The sequence below is a fragment of the Netta rufina genome (assembly GCF_964035555.1).
Source record: "Netta rufina genome assembly, chromosome: 5".
NCBI lineage: Eukaryota > Metazoa > Chordata > Aves > Anseriformes > Anatidae > Netta > Netta rufina.
The window spans coordinates 47593745-47618775 of NC_140128.1; the positions used below are offsets into that span (position 1 = coordinate 47593745).

General features: G+C 45.1%; 1 protein-coding gene across 5 annotated transcripts in view; it reads right to left on the reverse strand.

The window, feature by feature from the left end:
* Positions 1-25031, reverse strand: part of FOXN3 (forkhead box N3) — a 197838-nt gene that overhangs the window by 95074 nt on the left and 77733 nt on the right. For all 5 annotated transcript variants that reach the window (XR_014618471.1, XM_084287542.1, XM_084287544.1 and 2 more), the window contains exon 3: positions 9347-9483. Coding sequence is in view for 4 of the 5 variants with exons in the window: in XM_084287542.1 (XP_084143668.1) it covers positions 9347-9483 (137 nt within the window). In the remaining variant the exon portion in view is untranslated. The remainder of the gene's footprint in view (positions 1-9346; positions 9484-25031) is intronic.

Below are 25031 nucleotides of genomic sequence, written 5' to 3' on the forward strand. Positions count from 1 at the left end.
CAACTAAGGACCCCCCGCGGCCTCCTCCAAAAAAGGTTTTTAGATAAGTAAACTTAGTTCTGATGAAGCTAGCAGCTTGATTTCCACGTCAAAATTCAAAACACAAAAGTGCTAAAAATTTCTGGTTAGAAAAAGGACTCCATACTTTTTGTTGCAAAACTTCAAAATGAGACATTTTAATACACTTCAAGCTCTTTTAGTTTTTATTTCTCTGAGCCATTAGCAAAATAGCTTTATTTGAACAAAAAGCAGTCCTATGAAAATCAGAGGAAGAGGATCCACTCTTACATAGTAGGATCCAAAGATAGGCGTTGTGGTGATGAGCCACGGGGAACGTGGTCACGGATCACCACCGGCAAGCCCTGAGCTGAGTTGTGTGACACCAGAAATCAAGTCACAGCTGGCAAAGGTGATGATAAAAATCATGGTTCAAGCTTTCACCGATTAACAGACAATCCCCAAACTTCCTTTCTTGCGAATAAACAAACTTTCTTCTCCAAAATATACACACAGACTATAAATGGCACGTACACGTATCCATATGCTGGGACACCACATGTGTCCCTGAAAAAGACTGCCAGCCAATAAAGATGCAAAAAGCCTAACCCTCTGAAACTTGTTTTGAGCTTTTTATCTGAAAATAAATATTTACTGAAGAAATAGCTTTGAAGGGAAACTTTGCCTTTCGTTTTAAAATTTACGGCCATGGGTACTGCAACGTGATACTGGAAATGCTCTGAACATTTAGGATGTTTTTTAGAAAAACATTTGTAGAAAGACTGATTGATACCTCGAGAAATCCTGGCTCAAATACACAGGCAAGGATTACGTGGATACCTGACACAGGTACAAAATGCAACTGCACCTCTCATACTTTAAATGGGATCTTTATTCCTCAACATTCATTCAAAAATTAGGCAAAAGGATAAAAGGTGCACAGTTTTATGACAGCAAATACTGCAATTCTTGGAAACCGTCAGTGCACCTTACTTGGAGTCTAACACAACTATTAAATAAGTACTGAAGACTTAAACTACAGAATTCCTTAGAATCACAGGAGCAACCATTACAGAACAGCCATCCCTTCCCTATTGTTTGAAAGGCTCTGAAAAAATCTTCATTGCTTTTTTCCTCATAGAAGGTCTGTTACTATTAATATGACATTAGAAACTGTCCTAAGAATGTCGGGCTAACAACAGAGCCGCAAAGAAAGTGACTTTCCCTGCAAATCATTCTTACTAAAAGAACCAAATAAAAGAAAGCCAATAGCTAATGGAGAGTGAAGTAAAGATAATCTAAAGAAAAAGGAATAATTAAAAATAAAGTTTAAATTTTAACTTGATTTATGGAAAACCTTTATTAATATATGGAAATTAGAAACCTTTACTGAATTTAGCTTCAATAATATACAAGACACCATGATACTATTTGCAGTTTCCCAAACTTTGTGAATCTGTTTTCATATGCAGAAGTCAAATAATTTCCACTGCCGTAACATTGTATGATTAACAAACATGATACTCATGTCATCCACTGTTCATCACACAGACACTCGCTCCCAAGTCCTCATTTTCAGCTCCTAACAATTCAGGGAACTGTTACTGAATTGCGTGGCCCAGGCTTCCCCACCCTGCAAGCGCCGCAGCTGTAGCAGTGATGCAATGGCTGCTAGTGGGGTGACAGGCGAGAGATGAACCCAACACCACCGAGTGACCAAGGGAGAGGGGAGCCCCACGCCCTCTGCTTTCTGCACCACTACACGGCCCTGCACCGCACCAGGCGTGCCCTCAGTGCCCAACAGCACAACGGGGACAGCACAGGGAGGGATGGGGAGTCACAGATGACCACCTCAGAGCACAGCACCCATGTGCGTCCCAGTTCCTGCAGTCACCAATTCACGGCTCTGTCAATGAGGCTACTGTAACCATTATTCGTAGCCACGTAGCTAGAGCTAGAGGGATTTACAAACAAACTAAAAAAAAAAAAAAAAGTTAAAACACATCCCCAGACTTTCCTTTTCCCATGAACTTAAGTGGAAATATCTATAGTATCATTTCAAGCTATCTTTGGAATATGGCTGTATTTGTCTACAGAACGCAGAGGAAGGAAAAAAAGCCTAAAAAGCCAAGTAACTGGGAAGACTGCTCAGCAAATGAGGCTGTGAATAACAACAACTTAATGCAAGGAGTTGGTATTTGCCCAACATCTACTGGAGAAGAATGACAGGCCAAGGATGCTGCTTTACAGTTCTTCACCAAAGGCCTTCAAACACGCAGCCAAAACAAAGATGTGAAGAACCAAATCTGCATGTATGTAGCAAGTGGGAAATATGACATTTGCACCATTTTGGGGGGACAGATGAGAAAGAACTGAAAACACCTCAGCTGAAAAAGCTCAGAAGCATTCGTCTGATTTTGAGAGGAACAAAGACGCAATCAGAGAGTTATTTGTATTTCCACCAGTCGTCCTTGCTGAGCACAGGGTGTCACAGCAAGGATTCAGGAAACTCTGTTGTATGAAAGGGGACACACTTGATTTTCTGTTCTTCTTTTTCTGTCCATGATCTGCTGCCTGCTTCCCCCATTCATCTCCCTCCTCTCAACATCCCTTATACTGCACAGTACAAGAAAATTCCATTTAAAAGGTAAGAGCTGATCTTATTTGTTTTATAAAGCCATAGCGAATAGGATACTTCCCATACCACAGAAGTCTACTGGCTAAAGAACTGATAAGAATATAATAGAGAATGGGTCCTGGACTGGCAAATCCTCAAATATTTATGCATTGATAGCGTTAGAGGCATTCACTCAAGCAAAAGTTATTTTCCTTGCTATTCCTATCTGGCATCAGACAGAACCAATGTTCTTTCATTTGCCAGAAAACTGAAATAAAGCAGCATAGTCTCAAAATACAGATGATGTTCAAATCAAGCCAAATTACTGTGTCAGAGGGCACAGCTTGGAAGAACTTGTTTTCCTTGTGTTCCTGAACTACAGAAACAGCAGAACAAAATTCCCCAAAGACTCCGCCTTGACACCATACCAAGGGAAGAAAACTCATTCTGACTCAACCCAGGAAGTAAAATATTGAGATCAATCTTGATAAAGGGGTTGTAGCATGCACAGAAATAGTAGATTGCCCTATGGTCAGTTTCATATCCTACCCAAAGCAGAAAAAGTGACACAGAATTAAAGCTGTGCTTCTAGGCTGCAGAAGACAACCAATTAATTTATTCTCTAGGTCCCTTTTTGCAGGGAGATACCCCACAGTGTCTTTCAGTGTTTCAAAGTACTCAATGAATAGAAAAAGTTTATTTCACCAGCTTCACCAAATGGCCAGAAAAGATCATTTCTGATCTCAATACATAAAGCATTACAGATAAAAAGAGTGGTTATACACTGTCCAGAACAATAACCTTCAACATGGTCACTTTGATGCTGGTTTAATTTCAATAGGCAACAGGGTTTCTGAAGTTTGTGACAGTTTTAGGAAGGGAGCAGTGAAGCCAAAACCAGCAAAAAAATTGAACGAGTTTTTCCAAATCCAGTAGTTTTATAAGTGGCCAATCTACAAAAGCAGTCCTTGTGGTGAGGGGAAACTATTTCCACAGCAAGGTGACAAACTACCCTGTGCAGAGTTAATGATTGAACTGTCCCCTGACTGTACCAGCATGGCTTCAGACCTGCTGTTTGCACTGTAGGACAGGCCCAAACCTGAGGTGGAAATGTCTGAAGAACCTTCTCCCTCAAAGAGCAACCGGAGGAAAAACAGAGGGACTTTTAAGGGCCCCCTAAATGAGACATAAATATGGGTGCACACTGTAACAGCGTAGCACTTAAACCAAACCATCACCTGGTGGGTGTTTAACAAATACTGAACACAAAGCTTGCTAAAAGCAGCCAACAAATAGAAGCTGGGAGTTGAGTATCACAAGGAAAACAGAACAGTTGTTCATTTAGCATTTGTGCAACAGCTTCAAAGTTTCCCATCCTTAGCAGGCTGTATGCAGACCATGCATGCAGTGATTGCTCAAGTCTTTTTTTTATTTATTTTTTTTCCCCTGTAGCAGTGTCCTGGGTGCCCCATGAGAGCTGGGGCCTCCAGCACTGCGCACACGCTGCTGCCTGGGGAGCTGCCTGGGCACCAATCAGGGCCACCAGTCTGCCTCCTCCAGATGTGGCAGGAGGCTTTAAACCAGGGAAATTGAAGCAGAAAGCTGGGATTAAGAGTAGCAGGACTGCATGCTTTCAGTCTCAAAACAGGAAAATGTGATTTCCTTTGGTTCAAATTCAAAATGAACAAGCAACATCAGCGTCCCCCAGCCACCATGCTCCCTGTTCACTACACGGCTTGCAGTGATAGAAATCACAGAAGCTTGATATCCAATATACACCAAGTCTTGTATCTCACTAATAAATTTCAAAAGTCAAACAGGGGCTCATGATCACAAAGACCCCGCTCCTGTGCTACCCATCTGAACAGGGAGCAGGTGCCACCTGCTCCCTGGATACCGCGTGCACCCAGTGCTACCAGGGAAGCCACGCGTGAAGCAAACCCATGTATCCACCAACCGCAGTGCCGCAGTCGGCTCCTCGTTCAGCCCAAGATGAGACGTATGTATGGGAGTGTGGTTATCTTACCCTGATTACCTCACAAGGAAACCTGTCACATGCACCGTTCCTTTTACAGCAGCACAAAGAAATGTGGCGTGTCACAAACACACGTTCCCACGGAGACGGGCCACCACCAAAATGGAGGCCGCGGGAGGCCCCTCAGGAGGGCTGCCCTCCTGAGCCCGCTCCAGACCTTTGGCTAAAACGCGTGAAAAGTGCTGCTTTGCAGTGGGCTTCTTCATAATTTAGTCTTCACAAAACGCCTACGCTTGGGACAGGTCACTGGCTGAAATGGTATGAATTAAGGGCAGAAAGAAAAACATTTTTAGCAGAAACAGATATTGAAGGACATGACACCGGAGAAAGAAGTGATTAAAATTTAAGGAGCTCGTAGCACTTCTAGAAAGCCAGCAGCTGCACGGAAGGCAATAGTGATAAGAGACACTAAATTCAATAAAGCACAAGCCACTCCTCGTTTTTCGAATTCTCCAGTTGTAAAGTTTCATAAAACGTTTGGTCACTAACATACCCACTCCTACATCATGCACTTCCAAGAAAGGAAGGGAAAAGGAAGAACCAGGCCAAGCAGCAGTGCCATTTAAATGAAATATGCTCTGAAAAGGGTCTTTACACAGAAGGCAGTCGCTGCAGAGGTGGCTCTGTGACTTGCTGAGCCTAGACTTCCCTGGCTGCTGAGCCGGGAACCCAAGAGCCCCACTAACACACAACGCATCAACCAATCTCACCCAGGCTGTTCCTACAGGAGAGATGCAAAGAAACCAGGGACCAGATGCAGCCTTTCTGAACAGGTGGGCTGGGGCAACGCAAGAAAGAAACCTCTCTTCAGTTCCTATTTCAGGTCACTTTGCAATTTCATCAGTTACATGGCAGCTTAGCCCAGATGTGCCAATGTTCACCACTGGTTTAGCAAACTACAATTAGCAAAATACATTGGAAAAATAAAAAGCAGAAAAAAGCAACACTCTACACATCGTATAGTCTATAAAGTGGTCTAGCCAGGATTCTGAGGTCACCCAGATCTCCAAAAAATTCTTAGCCATCTGTGATGCTAATAATTTCTGTAATTTTACATTACATTTCTTGACAGTATTTCTCCTTCTGCTAATGAAAATAATTGAGAACTATACTGATATGACATACTCAGAGAAAAGAAAAATCCACTTCAAGATCTCCTCAAAGCACTACCAGAAGAGAAAAATCACACCTATAGTTCAGTTAGAGTCAGAAAACTGAAGGTAAAGCATGCAGATAAAATATCAGGGCACTGACTTACATAGTTACTTAACAAAGTTTGTGTCTATAAATACGTTTCAAGGTTGCTATTGCCAACACAACTGTAAATATTTAAAAAGAAACACACCGTAGCCCTTGGACTAAAGCACTCATTTTTCCACACCCAGGAGAGTTTTTTCTTTATCACACTGTGTATCAGTGTTAGTTAACCCTTGAAATTCATCATAAATGACATGATATATGCCTCCATCAGAAGAATTAGAAAATAAAGGTTTCTCTGTTTGGCGTGAGTGTTGCTTTTAAGAACACATACCCAACCCAATTAAAATTAAGTTATTTGCATTACTATATACTTCCTCTTAAGCTTACAGATAATCTTCTTCACGTTCAAAGAAGCAGTAGCAATTCAGACAACAGTAGTCTGAAGTTCTGTCTTGTGTACAAACACTGCGACTTGTTTTTCCCCCAAAACTACGTTCTTGTATACATGGATCCCAGTGTAATCCAAACTTCCTGGTTTGAGTCAGATGTCTAATCTAAAATGATACTAGTATAATACTGAGTCAGTCATCTAAATGTGTGGGTTCACATTATAAAACTCCTTCATAAAAAGTCTTCCCTGTTATGTTTATGCAGCATGTTCTGTTGGAGTTGTAAAGCTAAATTATCTGCTGGAATTAACTCTGCTCAGAAAAGGAGCATTTGTACATTCAGTGATCGTCTTGCTTGGGATATTTTTACAATACATTCCTCTGCTCCATGCTCAATTCACCCCTAAGCTGCTTACGCAGATACTAAACTGACCATGTGATTCATTTGTGTATCCTTATTCTTCCAAAACATCTGATAAAGATAAGCAATAGGTCAATTTGCCCCTGTGGAATCGCCGCAACTGATCCTTATAAACCTTACAATTCCTCTGGTTAACCCAGTTTCCTACAGGCGTTCTAATATTGGTGAATTATCTTGTTTCAGGCGTATTTCATTAACATCAGGTGACATGGTTTCTCTTAGTTGTGGGCTTCAGTTATGTAAGGCTGACGGACAGCGACAAAACTCTGCCATCCAAGGATTTTTTCTAAACATATCACTTCCACCATCAGAAGAATTTCCCTTGGAATTTGTTACTATGACAATGTATTGCTCGGGAGATATGATGATGGCAGAGCGGATTTACATTTTTCTACCCGCTACCAAAGTCTTTGTACACATGAGAAAGCAATCACATACATATGGGATTAATGTTTTTCCAAACGCACAGGGAATGTTCAACCACTTGCGAATGTATCAGAAATATATCCAAAAAATGACTTTGCCATGTAACTACCAATGCATAATGAAATTAATTCAACAGTCACTGATGGCCTAGAGAAGCCTTATGCTGATATTCTGTCAGTCTGTGGCAGGTGACTGACTAAATATTTTAGAAGACCACAGGAAGATTAAGTTTTATTTGACAGTGGAAGTGCTGAAAGACACCCAGCTAAAAATAAGAGCAAGACCACAATATTTTAATGCAAAGCTCAACCTCCTGCGGGTGTCTATTTGTGAGCAGTTTACTCCTGCAGCCTTGCAAGCTCTTTGTTTTATGATGCAGCCATTATCAGAAGACTCATAGCTACTGTGCGAGTGCCTGGCAGCACGAGCTGAGTAGCAGCAGCTCTTCCATCTCCCTCTTTCCAGGGAAGGCAAGTTTCCCTTTCAGTCTGGGGACTTGCTTGACGGTGTTTTGGTGGCACCCTCCCACCCGTTGCTCAGAGGACGGCTCTGCCATTTGCCCAGCTACATCTGGACATCATTGAAGGATGACCTGGAAAAGCCACCGCGAGCCCCTGCAGGTGACAGCTGCCAGCAACACCATCGGTTCTGGCCAAGCCACCCCACAGAGTGAATACCTGCTTCAGGCATCAAACACCGGGGCTACTGCTTGCAGCTGCGTGTGTTTGCCGGAATGTTTTGCTTGTGGGGATTAGAAGGGATCAAAATCCCTCCAGTTGTGTGTCAGATGTGCTTTACACTTTCACTTGATAAAAGAGTCTCTGCATAAATCTATATGGGCATAATTAAAATACTCTTAAAAATGCAACAGAGACAATAAAATGAGGCTCTGGAAGCAAACCTCATTCAAATACACAAATTACCATTGTAATGCCATCACTCAAATTATTCATCTGTCCTTCTGCGAAGTGCAGTAGCGGGGGGATCGCTGGGAGCAGGGGGAGCGTAAAAGCGAAAAAATCCCATGGAATGGTGACACTGTGGAAAATATTTCTCTAAAGCCCCACAGGAAAGATAGGATGCAGCGAGGCCATACCGCGGATGCTGTGCGGCTTACAGGAGCCCTGTGCTCCTGTCACCTCCCGGCGCTGGCTCGCTATAAGTCAGCAGCTCATTTTGTAACTGGGGAGGGGAAAAAAAATATGAAAATAAAACTAAATAAATACACAAACACCACAATCCTTCTGCCCCAGGCGGCAGACAAAGCCGGGTGCAGGATGCCGATTCCCCTAAAAGTTGCGGGCCGCCTGCCGTTGCTATGCAGGATTCCCTGTCACCACGGCAACGGCGCGGCTGCGCCCCAGCGGGCTGTCCCCGCGCCAGGCAGCGCAGGCCCTGTGCCGCCATAACGCCGTGCTGCCATGCCGCCGTGCCGCTGCACCTGCCAGGCTACGTGGTGCCATGGCGACGCCCGTTGCCATGGAGGCCGCCAGGCCAATCCGGCACCCGGGGCAGGCGGCCGCTGCTCCCGCGCCAGCATCCCCAGGCACAGTGCTAAGCGCAAGATCCATTCCGGAAAAATCCACCCCCCACCCCAAAAAGCGCCGGAGTCCATAGGGTGTTGAGAGCCACCACTGCCATGGCTCGGTCACAGTGATGCTGCCGGCTGGGTGGTTTTGTAGGGTTGGCTGCAGGCAGCCGGCGTTTCCAACGCAGCCTTTGGGGAAAGCGAAGCGAGCAAGCTCCATGTCAGCAGCGAGCAGAGAGCAGCTGTGTCTAAACCCAGTGCCTGCATCTCCGCTTGGCGGTCACAGGTTTCCCTCTTCTTTTGCTAAGGTTAGGCGTAAGCACCAGCCCACGTGAAAACACACGCAGAGCACATGGACAGCTTCCACCCCACGCTGATGCTGGCAAAGCAAGGAAGGCAGGGGCTGCTGCTCACCCACCCGGGGGCTGCGTGGGCACAACACAGCATGCCCCAGGAAAACAAACCCATGCCCTCTGAGCACGGGTACCCTGCTGTCCCCTAGTGATAACGGGGCGAGCCCTCCGTTCGCCATTTCTGCTCCAGGTATGGTGCGAATGGAGCACATGGCTCAGGCGGAGCAGGGCCGCCACCAAGGCTCGGCGCCCCGACGTCCCAGCCCCGCGCATGGCTGGCTGCAAGCTGCCCGGCCTCACCACACTTCACGGCTCAACCAAGGTTCATATGCAACACTGGATGAAAACATTTAGAGTTGTAAAATGCGTCTAGTGCTTACCTTTGATATGCCTGAGGAGATGTGGGAGGTGTATTGAACACATGCGAATATGGGTGATAGGGTGTCTTTTTCAAAGCCTGAATAAGATTTTGTCTATATTCTGGGTCTATACACCACAAGGACCCCTTTCCAATACTCTGCAAAGAAAAAAGAATTAAAAAAAAAATCAAATATTTGATCTAATGGCATAGCCTTATTTATTTAGCAGTATTTGTCAGGAAAAGCAGTGGGTTTGGGTTTTTTGTCTGACACAAGTGAACACAGCTTGCTTGCCAGAGATTATTACTCCATTAATAACGTACTGTGACTATATGATTTAAATCACACTTCTGGGGAAAAAAAAGTAAGAATGCATGTTCAGTTGCTCTTCTCCCCCCCCACCCTTTGATACTAGTTAATACAATTTAATATCTGGCAATGTCCCCACCACCCCACACTGGAAAAATAAGAAGCTTCAGTTACTGTTCAATGGAAACTCTGAAGAAAGCTAGGTTCTTTTTGAAAGTGCTTTTCTTTTCCTTTTGCTGTTACACTAACAAGAAACAGGGCTAAAAAGGAGGGGTTTAAACACCCTAGCAACTGTTTTAAAAATAAAAGGATTTAGTCCCTCAACCACATGACATCAGTGCCATTATACTACAAGAGAAAATTAATCATCTTTTCTCCCCTAAGGGGAAAAAAGAAAAACAACAACACGAACCAAAAAACCACAGTAAAATCAGAGTTTAAACCATTTCAGGGTGTTGTGAAATTGTGATCGGTTAAAATAACAGTTACCCTTTGTGGACACACAGAGCAGCTCAAGCAGTCGATCTGTAATGGGAAAACTACACTGAAATTCAGCATTATTCTTTGGTGATGAGCAGCATGATTTCGGTTCTTGTCTCCGGATGCAGACACCTGGAACTGTTCTGCATGAGCAAGCAGCAGCACAGCCCTTCCTCGGCCCCACTAAGAAAGCACACGGACCGACCCAAGAGCAGCCTCAGTTTGCACCAGTCCTCATTATTGACTGAGTTGCACTGGCAGGCTTTCAAGGCATTAGGACAAGCATTTTGGTAAGTGCTGAGGCTTTCTGGAAGCAGTGGGGAGGCGGTGCTACCACCTCTGGCCGCCCCTTCTCCAAACTCCCATCCTCAGCAGCGGAGCAGGGCTCTCAGGGTCATGCAGCAAACCCGCATGGGCAGAGTCAGGCTGAGGGGGAGACTGCTTCCTAACGCCACACAGAAGACCAAAGCCAGCCACTTTGTTCCTTTCGGAAACTTCTCTGTGGAGCCCCACCAGCTCAGCTCCTAAGTGCTCCTCTGCCTTACGGCAGCTTTAGGATGTGTGTGCAAGACACTAAGTGCTTGCAGAGCTCCTTCTCTAATCTGCGCTGAAGCCTCCCCCAAGACAACAGAAAAATAGGAAAAAGGCTTCCCTAACGTCACTGGATTGCAGTGTGGGAGCACCCAGCAAGCTGGCAGCACCACCTGAGATGTGGTGGAAAAAAAAGGAGAGGAGCTGGCAGGACCCGCAGCAGCCAGGACCGCTTCTCTTCAGACACAAACCCATTTCCTGCACAGCGCTCCTGTGGGACCACGCTGTCCCTCCCAGCCTACACAGCCACTTGCGAACCAGAAGGCTGCCGAGCAGCCTCGGGGGAGACAGCTGCCAGCTCCTGGGCTGAGGCTGGGCCCCTGCAGGGCCACAAGGCCCAAGGGGCTCGAGGGAGGCAACCAGGCCCCTGGCTCTCCTCCAGGCATGGTGCGAGAGCAGCTGACCCGACGCCCGCTGCTGGTGTCACCAGGGGAAGCCGTGTGCCATACATCTCAAACCAGGGATTTTAGCTTTCAAATCCGGGACAATAAGCCAGAGCCTTCACATGATAGGCTTGGTAAGTGACTTTTTAGGCAAAGGACAGAGTCAAAAATAGAATCCAAACCTCCCAAATTCCACTTCCACACTCCATCCAAGAGCCAGAGCAAGAATACCACAAATTTCCTTTTAAGCGAGCAACATGCAAAGCTAGGAACATTCTTTGGGAGAAAACCTTTGCTGGATTCCTTACTCTTGACAGCATGGGACAAGGTTTAAAAATGCTGCGCTTAAACACTATGCATCTTACTTGTTCTTCCTGGAACACAACATACTGCTTCCAAACTTCAGGGTTTTTTCCTTTACATGCAATACAGAGTTTTCATCTAACCTAGAAGAGATCAGCCCCTAAAACCCTTTAGAGCTAGTACAAGTTGAGGGGTTTACAAGAGGAAGTCACTACTGAAGACTAACTTCAAAACCTTGCATAGTTGTTAAGCTACATTTGTTTCACTTGCTCTTGTGAATGCCAGAAATAATCTCACTGGAAAACAGAAACTCTCACACAAAAGGTACTGAAAAGAGTTACACTCCTTGTTAAAATAAAGGCTGGGAAGGCAGATTTGCTGTATTTTCACTGCAAGTAAGCTGACTTATAATTTAGCAGCAATAACGAACACACTGTAAGGCAAAGCTCTCCAACCACGCAAAGTTCCTTTTTTTTTTTTTTTTTTTTTTTTTTTAAGCTATTTACCTTTGTTTTCCCACAATCACACAACAGAGCAGAAGAAAAGAAAACTGAAGTGTCATCCTCTCAGAATCCTTCCTGACAGCCAGAGGTGTGACGAGCTTCGTTAACTGTTTAGATGTGTCATTAGTCTTCCCATATACAGAGCAATCACAGGAAAGGAAATCTTTGGAACTCAGACCAATCGGTTAGTGATTAATTTCCATCTTATGACACTTGGCGTGCTGCTTCACTACCTCCTCCAAGCCAAAAGTCAATAGTGTCTCCAATCAAAAACCAGCAAGAAAGGAAAAAAAAAATCCTTGGATTACATTTGTCTCCCAGGCAACAAGTGACTGAGGAGTGGATAACAGCCCCTGATAATCTCGGCACTGGAGAGCTTTCAGACTTCCCGACAATGCCTCCTCCTCCTCCCTGGCCTGAGCACTGATCTCCCTCGGTCCTGCCGTTCAGTCTGTGCTACTTCTGTATTGGTGTTTGATGTTATTAAAAAAAAAGACAGAGTATTACAACGAGTCCCCTTCACCTTCTCCAAGGGCAGATTATAACCCTAGGCAAGCTATTTCAAAGGTACTAACAGGGGGAAGAAACCAACATGTAAAAGTTACCCCATAAAAATTTACAACTGAGTACTTTTTCTTTAAAAAGTTTCCTGATTATGCTTTCTGCTATCATTAAGATATTGTTAAGCCTTTTTTCTGTCATCTAATACACACACAGGCTGTATCTGGACATTGTGTGCTACATTCCAACCTTTCAATTCGTTCATTCTTTCTGATATCTCAAGTACACAAAGCTGATTTCCCCCAGCAATTAACGCTGGTGCACTACCATGAAAAAGGTTTAAGATATTCACTGTCCAATTTCTTTTCCCCCAATTCCCATTTCCAGAATGGACTGCACACAGAAGTTTTAAAATCCTATTTACACAACCTAGTAGGATCCAAATGAAAAAAAAAAAATGTTTGGCCATCTTTTAGTAGAGTGGAAAAAAGATGCCTGAAATATAAAAAGAAACAAAAAATGATGCTTACAATTGTTATAGTTAGGAATAATAGCATTATCCACATTAAAACTCCTCATTATAAAGGTTCTGCTTCCATATACCTCACCACTGACTGTCTGGCCCTACACGTTACTTACCGTCTGCCCAAAGCTCAATAAAAAAATTGTGTGTTGAGCTCCTTCCAAGACCGACGGCTGGGAAAAATACATACCCTGTCTATATAAAAATTCTGGCAAATGCTTATTTGAGGAATTTCGTTCCCTGGTTATTTTAGCACTGACTTGAAATTTGTTAGGAACGCAGCTTGTTTCCAGGGTGGTTCTTCTCACCACCACACAAACAGTCTGCCCAAAATACAGCTTTGGGAAGAGAGTAGACGCGGGAGCCACAAAACACACGGGCTCAGAGAGACTTGGGCAAATTGCTGCTGCAACTTCCACAGCTCCAGCCACACGGCTGCTCAGAGCCAGCACAGGACTGCACTGAAAGCAGGGAGCAGCAACTCTAGGTCACCCATTTTGTGGAGCAACACCCTGTGAGGGGCCCCTATGCCCGGGTACCCCAGGGGCAGACCTGCCTCACTGCACTGTCTTCCCTCACCTCCTGCGTGTGCCCGGCGCTTCTTCCACAAGCCTATGAAAGCAGAAATCAGGCTGGGAATGGGAAACCAGGCATGACAGTGAGTAGGCATATGGGGGAGAAAGGGGATGAGCTGGGCAGTTGACTCCTTCGAGCTGAGGAGCCTGCTGCTTCAAACAAATAAATAAAGCTAAGCCAACAACTCCCTGCTGAGTAGACCTGCCAAAACAGAAAGGGATGAATGCCCAGAGTTAGACTCTCCTAAACTAAAATTATCAACAACATGAATTAGGAATGTGGCTGTTACCCAAACTGAAGCAGCGTGCACATACACCATCCTTGAGAATTATTCCGCACTGATTACTGGGGCACTTCAGGAACTATTAAAAGCAAAGAAAACAGAAAATTCCTGTTACTCGAAAAAGGAAATGTCCAACTAGCAACTGCAGTCCCAAGTTCTCACATCTTGAAATCACAGCACTGTGACACATCACTCCCCGACCAGGTCAGCTTAAGTCGGTGCAGTCATTAACACAGGACCTGTGAATAGCACTAATAACTCTTTCTAGCTATGAGGAGGAACCTTTTGGTGTCAGCATTCCCCATTACCCATGTAATGGCTTGTTCTCAGCAGGGATGAAACCTACTATTGTTACAGCAAATGACCTCTCTGCAAGTAATCGTAGAGAGATTATTGGCTATCAAAGGTTCTCATTCTACAGAAATATTTAGCCCATTCTCATCATGCCCAGTTACCTTGCAACAGCCAACTGGAAGCAAATCTTCACACAGACTTGCCAACACGTTCACCCATGGGAATACTGTACAGCTTTTCTATAGGTGTCCAAGTGTGCCATGCCAACTCAGAGGTGTTTCTACACGATCAAGCTTTAGTCAACCCATTTTCATAAAGCTTCAATTAAAGTTTCAGTTAAAGAACTGGAAGATAGAAATGACACACGATGCCACCACAGAATTTAATGCAACCACTTGAGTAGCCACAGCCATGACCAGAATCTGAAAAAGTAACTGGTTTTTTTCAGACCAGAAACAGATCTCTGTGCCCAAGGCGTGAGAGGGAACTCTTCCTCAGCTTTTACACCTAACATCTCAGCCTGCTCCTCACAGAGGCCACATCCCAGGAGCCACCGCTGACCACGCATAGGGGTATGAGGAGCCTGGCCGTGCAGGTCTGTGGAGAGCACCTCCTGAGCGGTGGTCAGGCTGCGAGGGCCTGTACGAGCTCCCCGAATCACAGGATGATGGAAACTCTGAGGACTCCAGGGCCCCTGGAAAGAGCACGCAGGTGTACTCACCACCCAAAATGCACAGATATTCTGGAAACCTCACCTAAATCAGCTTTCTGCTGAGATCCTGGGGAGAGCAAACTAACACCGGGAAAAACAAATGCGCCCTTCTTCTCACCTTATGAAAAAAATGTATTTCATAAGGAAAGTGAGGGATTTTTGTGAGGAGATGTAATGACAGGAGGAAGGAAAGTAAAATACTTTGGGAATGGTTCCTCATGACACCTTTAGCTCCGAAAGGCGCAAAGAGAAACGAAATCATTACTCTAAAAGGCACCTCAGCAGAGAATGACTTGTTTAAATAACTTTTTTTGCACTAAGCAGAGACGCCTGCCAAGTGAGTTAAAAACCATCCTGTAGTACAATGTAATCACAGATCCTTCACGAAATGCGCCACTGCTCTTGAAGCTTTGCAAACGTAGCTGCAGACACAATGGGAAATAAGCAGCTCGCGCTACAAAATTCAGCCCAACTGGGGAACTGAAGCCTACAGCGACCATTGGCGTACCTCAGGCTTCTCAGCACTCCCAGAAAACTTTTGCAGCCTCCAATGCTACCCACAGCCCAGCTCTGTGCTACCCACCTGGAGTGCTGCCGAGCAGCATCTTGTCTTGCCTCTGCCAGCTGCCTGTCCCTCACCTCGTCCCACCCTCTGCACCACAGGCAGCCCTGCTGGCGTGGGACCTGCTCGGGATTGTAGTTCTTTCATTTACATGAGGTAGAAGCAGCAAACTAATGCCAAGATTGGGGAAAAAAATACTACATTAAAAAAATTCTAAACCGCTGACCTGGAAAATACTCAGGAAGATTTAGCTTTAAGATGCCAAAGTTGGTCCGCTGGCCTTTTTAAAACTCTGTTGGTTATTCTTTACTCATCAGTGTTTAAAGTTATTAGGACAGACTTGATATTGCTTGCTCTGGTTAACTGTCACCTACCATAGTTTTCTAGTTTGAAATAGTTCTTGTGAGTGATCACAAATAATAGTAAACCTTTATGCTCTTTATCAGCTCTGTACCCTGCAGATGAGGTTGGTGAGTTCTCCAGTTACTTCACTGATAAACAAATGAAGTAATTCGCAGACAGAGCATTAGAATCATCTGAGGTCAGCTAGTTTAAGAAAAAAAAAGGGAAGAATAAATAAAGAAAGAAACACAACTGCTAAGGAATTCTTAAAGAAAGAAAAACAAAGCCACTGCCAATGATTGCTATTATTATAAAACACATTCCTTAGATCTACTGTAATCTCACATAAAAATTACAAATAACTATTCATGCAGTCCAAGGGTAAATTTTAATCATTCTTTTCAAGCATTACTAGCACAGACTAGTGAAACTCTATATGGCCAGCTTTAGAAAACTGCACTACAGACCTTAACAGCAATTTTAATGACAGTAACAACTGCATGGTAAGCATTTAATTTTCATAAAACCTCACACAAAATCCCCCAAACCTACAAACTCAGAGGAGTTAGAAACTTCCTTTGCCCTGCAGAGGAACATTTGGCATTGTTGTAAGACAGTTTGACACAACACAGAGAAAACTGAAGCCATATTTGCATGCAACATGACAAAACCCTCACACCCATTTCTCCTGCATGTTTTCAACTCTTTTCCACTAAGCACACCACCACAGCTTGGATCAAACACAAAGCTGAAAAAGAGCTTTGACTAGTTACACGACCATAAATACGTGCTCATTTAATGTGTGAAACTAAATGTTTGATGGGAAGGTTTGCTGAAGCTCAGTGTTCAACTCTGAGGAAGCCAGTTACATGGAGAAATCACTGGCTGTTCTCAAGAAAACAAAAGGTTGGGGCTTTTCAGATCTTATTTTGCTCCGAGTAAAAACATCCATTAGTTCAAATTGCTGCAGTCCAGGTCTCTGCTTGCATGCTCATCTCATGGTATTTTAGCTTATGTGCTCAGTGAACTACCAGAGACACCAGCGTGGCAACCAGTTGTTAAATCCCTGGCCTGCCTTTAGGGAAGCAGCCTGCTTCTACCCCAGGTAGAAAAACATCTCCATCTCTGGAGTCCCGTTCACAACATGGGCGATCTCTCTCAGACGGGAGAGGTGCGTGGGTACAGCTCCACAAGCCAGCAGCTTCACTTCGATGAGAAGCATGACTACAGTGAGAAAGGGCCACCTAGCCTTGAAATAAAATAAAACAACGCCCCTCCAGCTAGACAACACCATGGGCACAGCAGAGCCAGTGCTCCTGAAGGCCCTCCACGGCTCCTCTAGCCTGCTGGCACCTGTGTCCCCACTGGTACAGCCACACTGTCACCAAGCACAGCCGCAGCAAATCTGCTACACCACATCACCTTCCCGCTGCTCTCCCAACAACGTGACTGGTGTTGTGTGGTGCCACCCATCTCTGGGAGTCATACTCCACCTCATCATCTCCTCGCTGGGTTTATACGCAAACCACGCTATAAAGCTACCACACAGCCACGTGGAAATCTTGCAAGCCAAGGAAGAAGCGCCGTCGTTAGCTGCCCCTGAACAACACCTGCCTCGTACGCGGTCTGTGCTGCCCCAAGGCAGCGCCTAGCAAGCCCAGGCCCTCCCAAAGCCTCCCCCGGCCCGGCAAAGCACGGGCACTGGAGAAGAAAGCCCGTGACACCACTAGGGAGGAACAAAGCCTGAGATCAAACAGGCGCGGGGAGACCGGGCTGGGAAGTCGGGAGAGCCCAGCAGACAGGCCTGTCAGCATGAAGGGCCGTCACACAGCACACTTGAGGGGGATTAGGTAGCAGGTAGCATTAATAATGCTGTTTCAGCCTCTAGGATTTCCGTGTATACACAGAAAGTGTAATTAGTCCTACTCTGTTGAAAGGAAAATTGAAGAGACAGAAACAAAAGAATAAAAAAGAAGTTCAGCGTTCAAGGTCACCTATAAAGTCAATGGCAGAAGAGAAGAAAAAAAAACCCACCCCGAGACTGCAGAGCAGTAGCTGTTTTAGTGGGACATGATGCTTTCATGTCAGAGGGGCACTGGTTTAGACACCCACCGGCCATCCGATACTCCTCATGGCTTGCACAGCTGGAGACAACGCAATTTGGCTTTTCTTACAAATAGATAGTTACACAGTACGTGAAAACCTAGGACAATTTTAAAGCACAACCCTTCACCCGACAGATACTCAAAAAATTATCCAACGCTTATATCTGTGCGAAAGGTTTGGGGGTCATTTCATGTCTGCCAGCGCATTCATGATGAAATAAGCTGGGGAGAGGATTTCCAGGGGAAGGGGTTAACAGCCAGCAGAGATGGGTGGGAGGGAGTAGGTTGAACTAAATCCATTAGCAGTGACAAATAAAAATAGAAATAAGGAAGACCTGACAAAAGCTAATGGATTGGCACCATTTTCCCATATAACTGTTTGTTTAATGTAGGGTTTTTCCTTGCTTAGTACTTAATACTGCTTCACGCGATGAATTGAGGGGAAAAACCAGGCACTTTGACAAACGGTTTGAGAGGCTGCCTCGATGTGGTGTTCTGAAGTGTCCTCGTGCTCTGTGAAGGACCGCAGCTGTGCTCCTCCCTGCGCCCCGCTCAGCAGCCACGGCTCATCCCCAGCACCTGCAGCGGGCACATGCTGACCCCGGGCCCTCCTCCGCTGACAGAGCCTGTACTGTTATGGTGCAGGCACCAACACGCACGTTGCTTCTTTTGCTCACACATACCCTGATCTTTCCTTTGTCCCACTGCTACACCAAGTTCAAAGACACTGATTTTTTGCCACCATTTATCTTTCTCTCTCCTCTTTCTCATGTCTAGAAGATGAACCCCAGAAAGCAAACCAAAGCACTCCCCTGGCACTGCAAACGTCCTCCACAATAGGGCCGCTTCTCAGCTGCCCCTGAAGCCTTCACCTCGCTTCCCCAGCTCAAGAGCATCAGCAGTGCCCACACCGTGCCACCTGCTGAAGATGGGGGATTTCACTGCAACTTAGGAGCTTGGCAACAGCCCTTACAAACCCTCGTTCCTCCCAGCCACGAGGCTCTGGAGAAGCACCTCATCCATGAGCCAGCGAGGGTGGGAGCAGGACAGGGTTGCCGCAGCGGTAGGCATCGCCAGCTGGAGGGGGGCTGTTCACAGAAATCGGGTGCTGTGCCCTCAGCAGGACCACTCGACCTCAAGGAGCAGCCAGGCCGCTGCTGGGAACCTTCTGCGTCCATCCAGGAGGTGGAAAGCCACCATGCCCTGCAGGCACACTCCCTGCCAGCAAGGATGGCTCCCTCCTGGGACCCGGGGCTGCTCCACGCCTCCTCACGGTGCCTGGGCAGCGGCACTCTCACCATCTATCCCCAGCTCACCAGCACTAGGCTTGTAAAAACACCAAGAGGAGACAAGAGAGGCTTAGTCTTCAAAGTTTTGTCGACAGTGAGATTAATGAGAACTGCGAGAAGACAGTTATCATTTAGGTTTTCAGTTGCCTTGGGTTTTCAGGTGCCTGTATTTTTATGAGCAAGGCTACACGGGTTGCAAACGGAACAACGCTAAAAGCACGCTAAAAGCGGCAGATGCGGCAACGCTTGGCATGAGGGACTTTGCAGCATGAGCCACTCAATCAAGCGTGTTTTAGAGTGGATAATTAATACTGCATTTCAGCATCCCTGAGCACCTCCACCAGGAAAACAGATTTGAAAAGTGTGCAGATAGTTTATTAAACATGGCAAAGTGATTACATTAGACAAATAAGACAGACTCGCCGGTGTGTGTGGATTTAAAGCAAAAGATGAATATTTAAATCCAGATTTTTTCCAAGGAAGGTGGCAAGTCCTTGATCAAAACCTACAGCTTGGCAAGAGCACGGCTCGCAGGCTTATTCATGGTATTTCCCAGGCAGACTAGTTCTGCATTAGCACAACATTCATCAGAGTCTGAACAATTAAGGATCCTGACTCAATATATGTTCCTCCTCCATTTAGAGTCCACTTCATTTTATTCCAAATCCCACAGCGGTTTTGCTATGTCACACAAAAAGTGAAGGAAAAGCATGTTTCCTCTAATTCACAAAAGAGAATCGAAAAGACATGCAATGCAGGCAGCAGCAGCGAGCCAGCCTGCGAGCTGTGTGAAACAAAACCCAACAGAAATAGAAACGTCACTTTTCAGGGCGCTCTTTTGGCTAAGCTGGTAGAAAACAGGATGTGAGCATCAGTTGCTGTGTGCAGAAGAGAGGTTATTCAGAATAGCAAGTTCACGCACAGCCTGGGTCTTTTACCCTGTAAGGGAAGAGTGGGAGGAAGGGGGAAAAAAGCTTTCAACCCACGCACCACAGCCCTGCCTACTTGGGTTTTCCCCGGTCTTTTTTTAACATAACTAACTCACAAGCAGGCATTTTAAAGTGCGATGCTCACACACAGCCACCCATGAAACAGGACCGCGTGGGAAGCCCACTCTTGCTTTAAGCGTGCCAAGAAGAGGAGGAGAAAAGACACCTTCCTTGGGAAGAGGATCTGCAGGCAGACACAGGAGTGCCCGCAGCCCTAGCAGAGCGACTGCTGCAGCCGCCAACAGGACAGGCACCGTGTGCAGGAAGGAAGGGCTGGAGCAGCAGAACAAGAAGAAAAGTAGAGTCTGAGGCAGGGGAGGGAAAACAGAGAAACCAATGGAGCCTGGAAACCTCTAGAAATTAGAAAAGCAGCATCAACTGCTAGACAGGGCTAGCCCACTGCCTTCCCCCCTCCCACCCCGTGGTGTTTACTAGCGAGCTGTTATTCATTCTAATCATAGTACACAAAAAGGCTGCTGATCAATATTGCACAAGGGTGATTAGTGCTCAGTGATTAAACATCAGTGTATGAATTTATCTGACTCAACATGCCTGAAGTGGAAGGAAACACAGAGAAACAACTTCTGAGCGGACTTCAGTAATGAAAATTGACAATTCATCCACCATCAGATGTTAGTGCTCTGAGGAGTTCAGAAGTAGCAAGGCGGAGAAGATTTATGATATTCTCAGAAGGACAGAAAATTGTTTTCCTCCAAATTATTCAAGATCAAATGTGCCTTTGAACAAACCTACACTCTAAAGGAAAAGAAAATCTCATTTAAGGATGCCAAAGTGAGGCTATTTTGATGACACAGGTGTCACACAAACCGGCCTGCTGTGACCTGAGTCACCGCTCCAGGTCCCCTGTGATCTTTTTCTCTATCGGTTTCACACAGGAAGCCTTCACGTTTGAGGCACCAAAAATAGCAGACGTTTCACAAACGAAAATCTTGGTTCAAAAAAGCTTGCAACTTTTTTTTTTTCTTTTCTAAAATGCAAATACACTCTCAGCACAGCGCGACGATGAATTGAAGCCCTTCACCTGGCCACACTGTCCTCGGCCAGATGTATGCGAACGGCTCCACTGCTGGATCGTGCAAGTTAGAGACAACCAAGAGAAAAAGAAACAAAGATATCATTAGGAAATGAATACCTAAATGTGAGATGCAACTGAAAATAACACACAAACTCCCTTGCAGAGAAAGACGTGCAGCTAGAGAATGAGGTCCAGACTGCTGAAGGGCCTATGCAAAGGCTGAGCAAAAAGGAAGGGGCACCTAAAAATTAACTGCGTTGATCCGAAGGACAACTAAAAACTTCTGAGAGCACCCATCTCACATTTCAGATCTGTGTAGCACCCCAAGCCCTGCTGAAAAAGCAATAGCTGGCCCTCCAGCACGGTGGCGGTGTGAAAATCTACCCACAGCTCCCGCAACTGCTGTACAGCAGAGCATTTCGCCAATTGCGGTGTTTTCTCTGCAAAAGGGTCCCCAGGGAAATGCCAAACATACCACCAACAAAATTTTGAAAGAAACTTGACATATTACAGCTTTATCATAACCTCCAGAATGTGGCTTTAATACTGCTCCTTCATGGCCTTTTTACCATACTGGGGTTTTAGGTGTTTTTATTAGCAAAGTCGTGATATGGTGCAAAATCATGAAAACAAACTGAAACAAACCAAAATGTTTCCAGCTGTCTTCATATCTGTAAAGAGCCTGGAAATGGATCTAAGAGGTTCTAAAATAAGACATCCCCCCATTACTTGAAATAACATCATGGTTTTTAAGCCAATGTCATAAATGTCAGGGCCTAAATCTCTGCCTAAATAATCCCCCCCAAACCCATCACAGGCATCCAGACCTTTACACACCCGCACCTGGCCACCAGCACTACTTCGTCTAACTGAAAAGCCACCCAACACTCATTTGGGTAATTACAGAAATCCCTTCCTTTACAGAAAGAAGTGTCTGTATACAGGGTGAGAAGGAATCCCACCCCATTAACAGAGCTCAAGTTACACACGGCTGGAATTGAAACGCCGCTTGAACAAGCTGCGGCACCATCCTATTGTTTAAACTGATGCCAAACAACAGGAATTCACTGTCAAAACAGGAAAAAACAGAGCTGCCTGATAGAGCAGACTCTTTCCCTTTTTAACGCATGCCTGAATTAGAGATTCAGAGTGCGAATCCAAAATCAAGACGGTGACCCCTGCTTTACAAATTGTGGGGGAAGTAAGTTGAGGTTGACGTGACGCATGAATGGGTAAATCCACCGCAACTGAGACGTGGACGCCTGTCCCCTCAGCTCAAGCCCAGCCAAACAGATTTTTGGCATACTCAACACTGAAGGGTGAGAGGGACTTGAGTGGTGGTGAAGGAGCAGATGTTAATTAGCAAAAGTGGGTAGATCATAAGCGTGTTTACTTTGAAACTAAAATAATGCAAATATTTTAGCTGGGGGAAGGGGACCACATTTTCCTATTTTTTTCCCCAAGTCAGCAGAAAAACAGGATGAGAAAGCAAAAATCTTTCCTTCGATTTCAATACTGCCAATTAAAATCAAAGCTTTCTAAATGAAAATTTTATATTTCATCTCAAACAAGAGGAGTGACAGAAAAGCTTGTCTCTTCGTGGAAATGGTCATAATTACATTTCTGTTTTTCCAATTTCAAAATTACTCAGCTCTGAAAGCCAACAGCAAATGACACATCAAAGCGGGCTTGTTAAGCCAAGAACAAGGAACTTTATCCCTCCAAACAAAAGCCACACTGCCTAAAAAGGCACCCAAGTCTTACAGGTGTTTTAGCAAGACCTGACAGAACAATTAACAGAACTGGAGGCTTTTTACTAAATTTTAAGGGCCAGTTTGTTTGGGGGAAAAAAAAAAAAGTGGAAAAAAAAAACACTAACAAATGAGAGAGACAGTTCAGGTTACTATCGTGATTTCGAGTGATCTGTTCAGTCTGACTGGTAACCATTAGTGGCAACAGAACACTTCTGTCCTAAGGAAATTTTGCCCAGCCATGCCACTACGAGCAGCATATTGGTTCCCGATGCAGAGATACAAGGAGGTGGAAAGCTTTGTGTGACAACCCAAATCCATACTGCTTTTTGCTCCCATTTTACCTTAAAAGCGTTTTGATGACCTGAAAACCAAAGTGGCTATGTAGTGTTTATATACATACACACACACGCACACAAAGGGATAGAGAGATACAAAAATAAATTAATTTAAGCAGAAGAGGAAGTACAGCCTGAACAATAAAATCCCATTTGTCTCAATAGCTGGGAGCTAGCACTGTACTGAGTCTTCAGTGCAATTTGTCTCTTTATGACAGCTTCTTTCCTCTTTCTCTGCCATGCAGCCAAACGTCTAAAAAGCACTAGAACTTGATATATAATTGAAAAACAAAAAACACAAACACCTACTCTTTTACAACAGCAAGGTTTGCGTATTTAGCATTGAGGGAAAACATTTATCTTTAGAGATGGGGGTAAGAGAGAGACAAGACGAATTAATTAGTGCAACAAGGTAATCAGGTAACAATAAATATATCAGTTGCTGAAACAGGAAAAACATTTTGGACAAGTGTGTTTGACTACTTCAAAGAAACTCAATGCTAGAATTGCCAGCATTTGTCTGGTGCCCAACCAGCTCAGCCCCATGGCGATGCCCTAACTTCCCTCCTTCTCTACAAAATGCCCCAAACCTGCAGCTCCCGGTACCTGCCCAGGCTGTGCGGGAAAGCAATGTATCATTTACAGTCCTCCTCTGCTAAGTACCTCAAGAAGGGTGGAACCACCTCAGGCTCCTATCACCATCTTCCCTTAAGCTTATACGTGACTATAGTCTAGTAATAATCTAGAGGGATATAGTCTAGTAATAATCTAGTCAAAGATGTTCATCCCCTTCCTCCTAACCTAAAAGCATTTCAAAAACTCTTTTTTTCCCCAATTTAAACAGAACCACATAACCTTCTGATAGGTGTGTTCCCACTCTCCACCCTTCAAATAAAAGGGTGAGGAAAAGAGTAGGAAATATGGAAATGAAAGCTTGAGATAAGGTGTGTCAGTACTAACCCCAGTTCTGCATTAACCCCTCATCCCCTGAGTGTTACCCTGTAGGCATTTTCTTCCCACTATAAAATCAGAGATCCATTTACAATAGCTGCCTCATCCCAGTGAGTACCCTCCCACAGTAGGCAGCCTTGGGATCTCATAAATACAGCTCTGGAGCAGAGCCTAATTTTCTGCTGATAGTTTGAATGAGTGTGAATTCTACTGGTAGCATCGACTCGATGCTCTTATGCAAAGTCCCACAAACAAGTTCCTGCCCCGGGCACTGCTACAGACAGTGCTCCCCACTACTCAGACTTCCCTGTCCAGGTGCCCGTTCACTCCTCCGCTTACCAACAGGCATCTGTCTCTCTGCAAGTTACACCGGTGTTTCAGCACCCTGGCAGTACTCAGCTAGTGGCAAATTGCTACCGTTCACTGCTACAACAGAACACAGCAATTCAGCGTGCTGGAGGTAGTGTTTTGGTACCTTAAGTCACTGGTGGAGGACAGCAGTTTGGGCTCTTTTCTACTGTAGGAAGGAAAAACCCGCTCGCATTTGAGATCCTCGGAATGAGTCCTCTCACAAATTCCTACAGCAGTTCCCAGGGCAAAGTTTCCATAACACCCAGCATGGAGTTTGAAGAACATAACTAACAAATTAAAATGTACTATCTCCAAAATGACTTATGGATAACCGAGTAAGAGCCACAGACATAATTTATGGTTACAACTGCTACTTTCCACAGCCCCCCATCCCCATTCTGCTGTACCCAAGAGTAAATCCAAAGCAGCTCCTCTGAAGTCACGAGTCCAGTCTAGTGTGAGAGCAGAAGGAAAACAAGTAATATTCCAGGGTAAAAGGGGCTAATGAGTGACCTACCAAAAATTCAGGAGGAA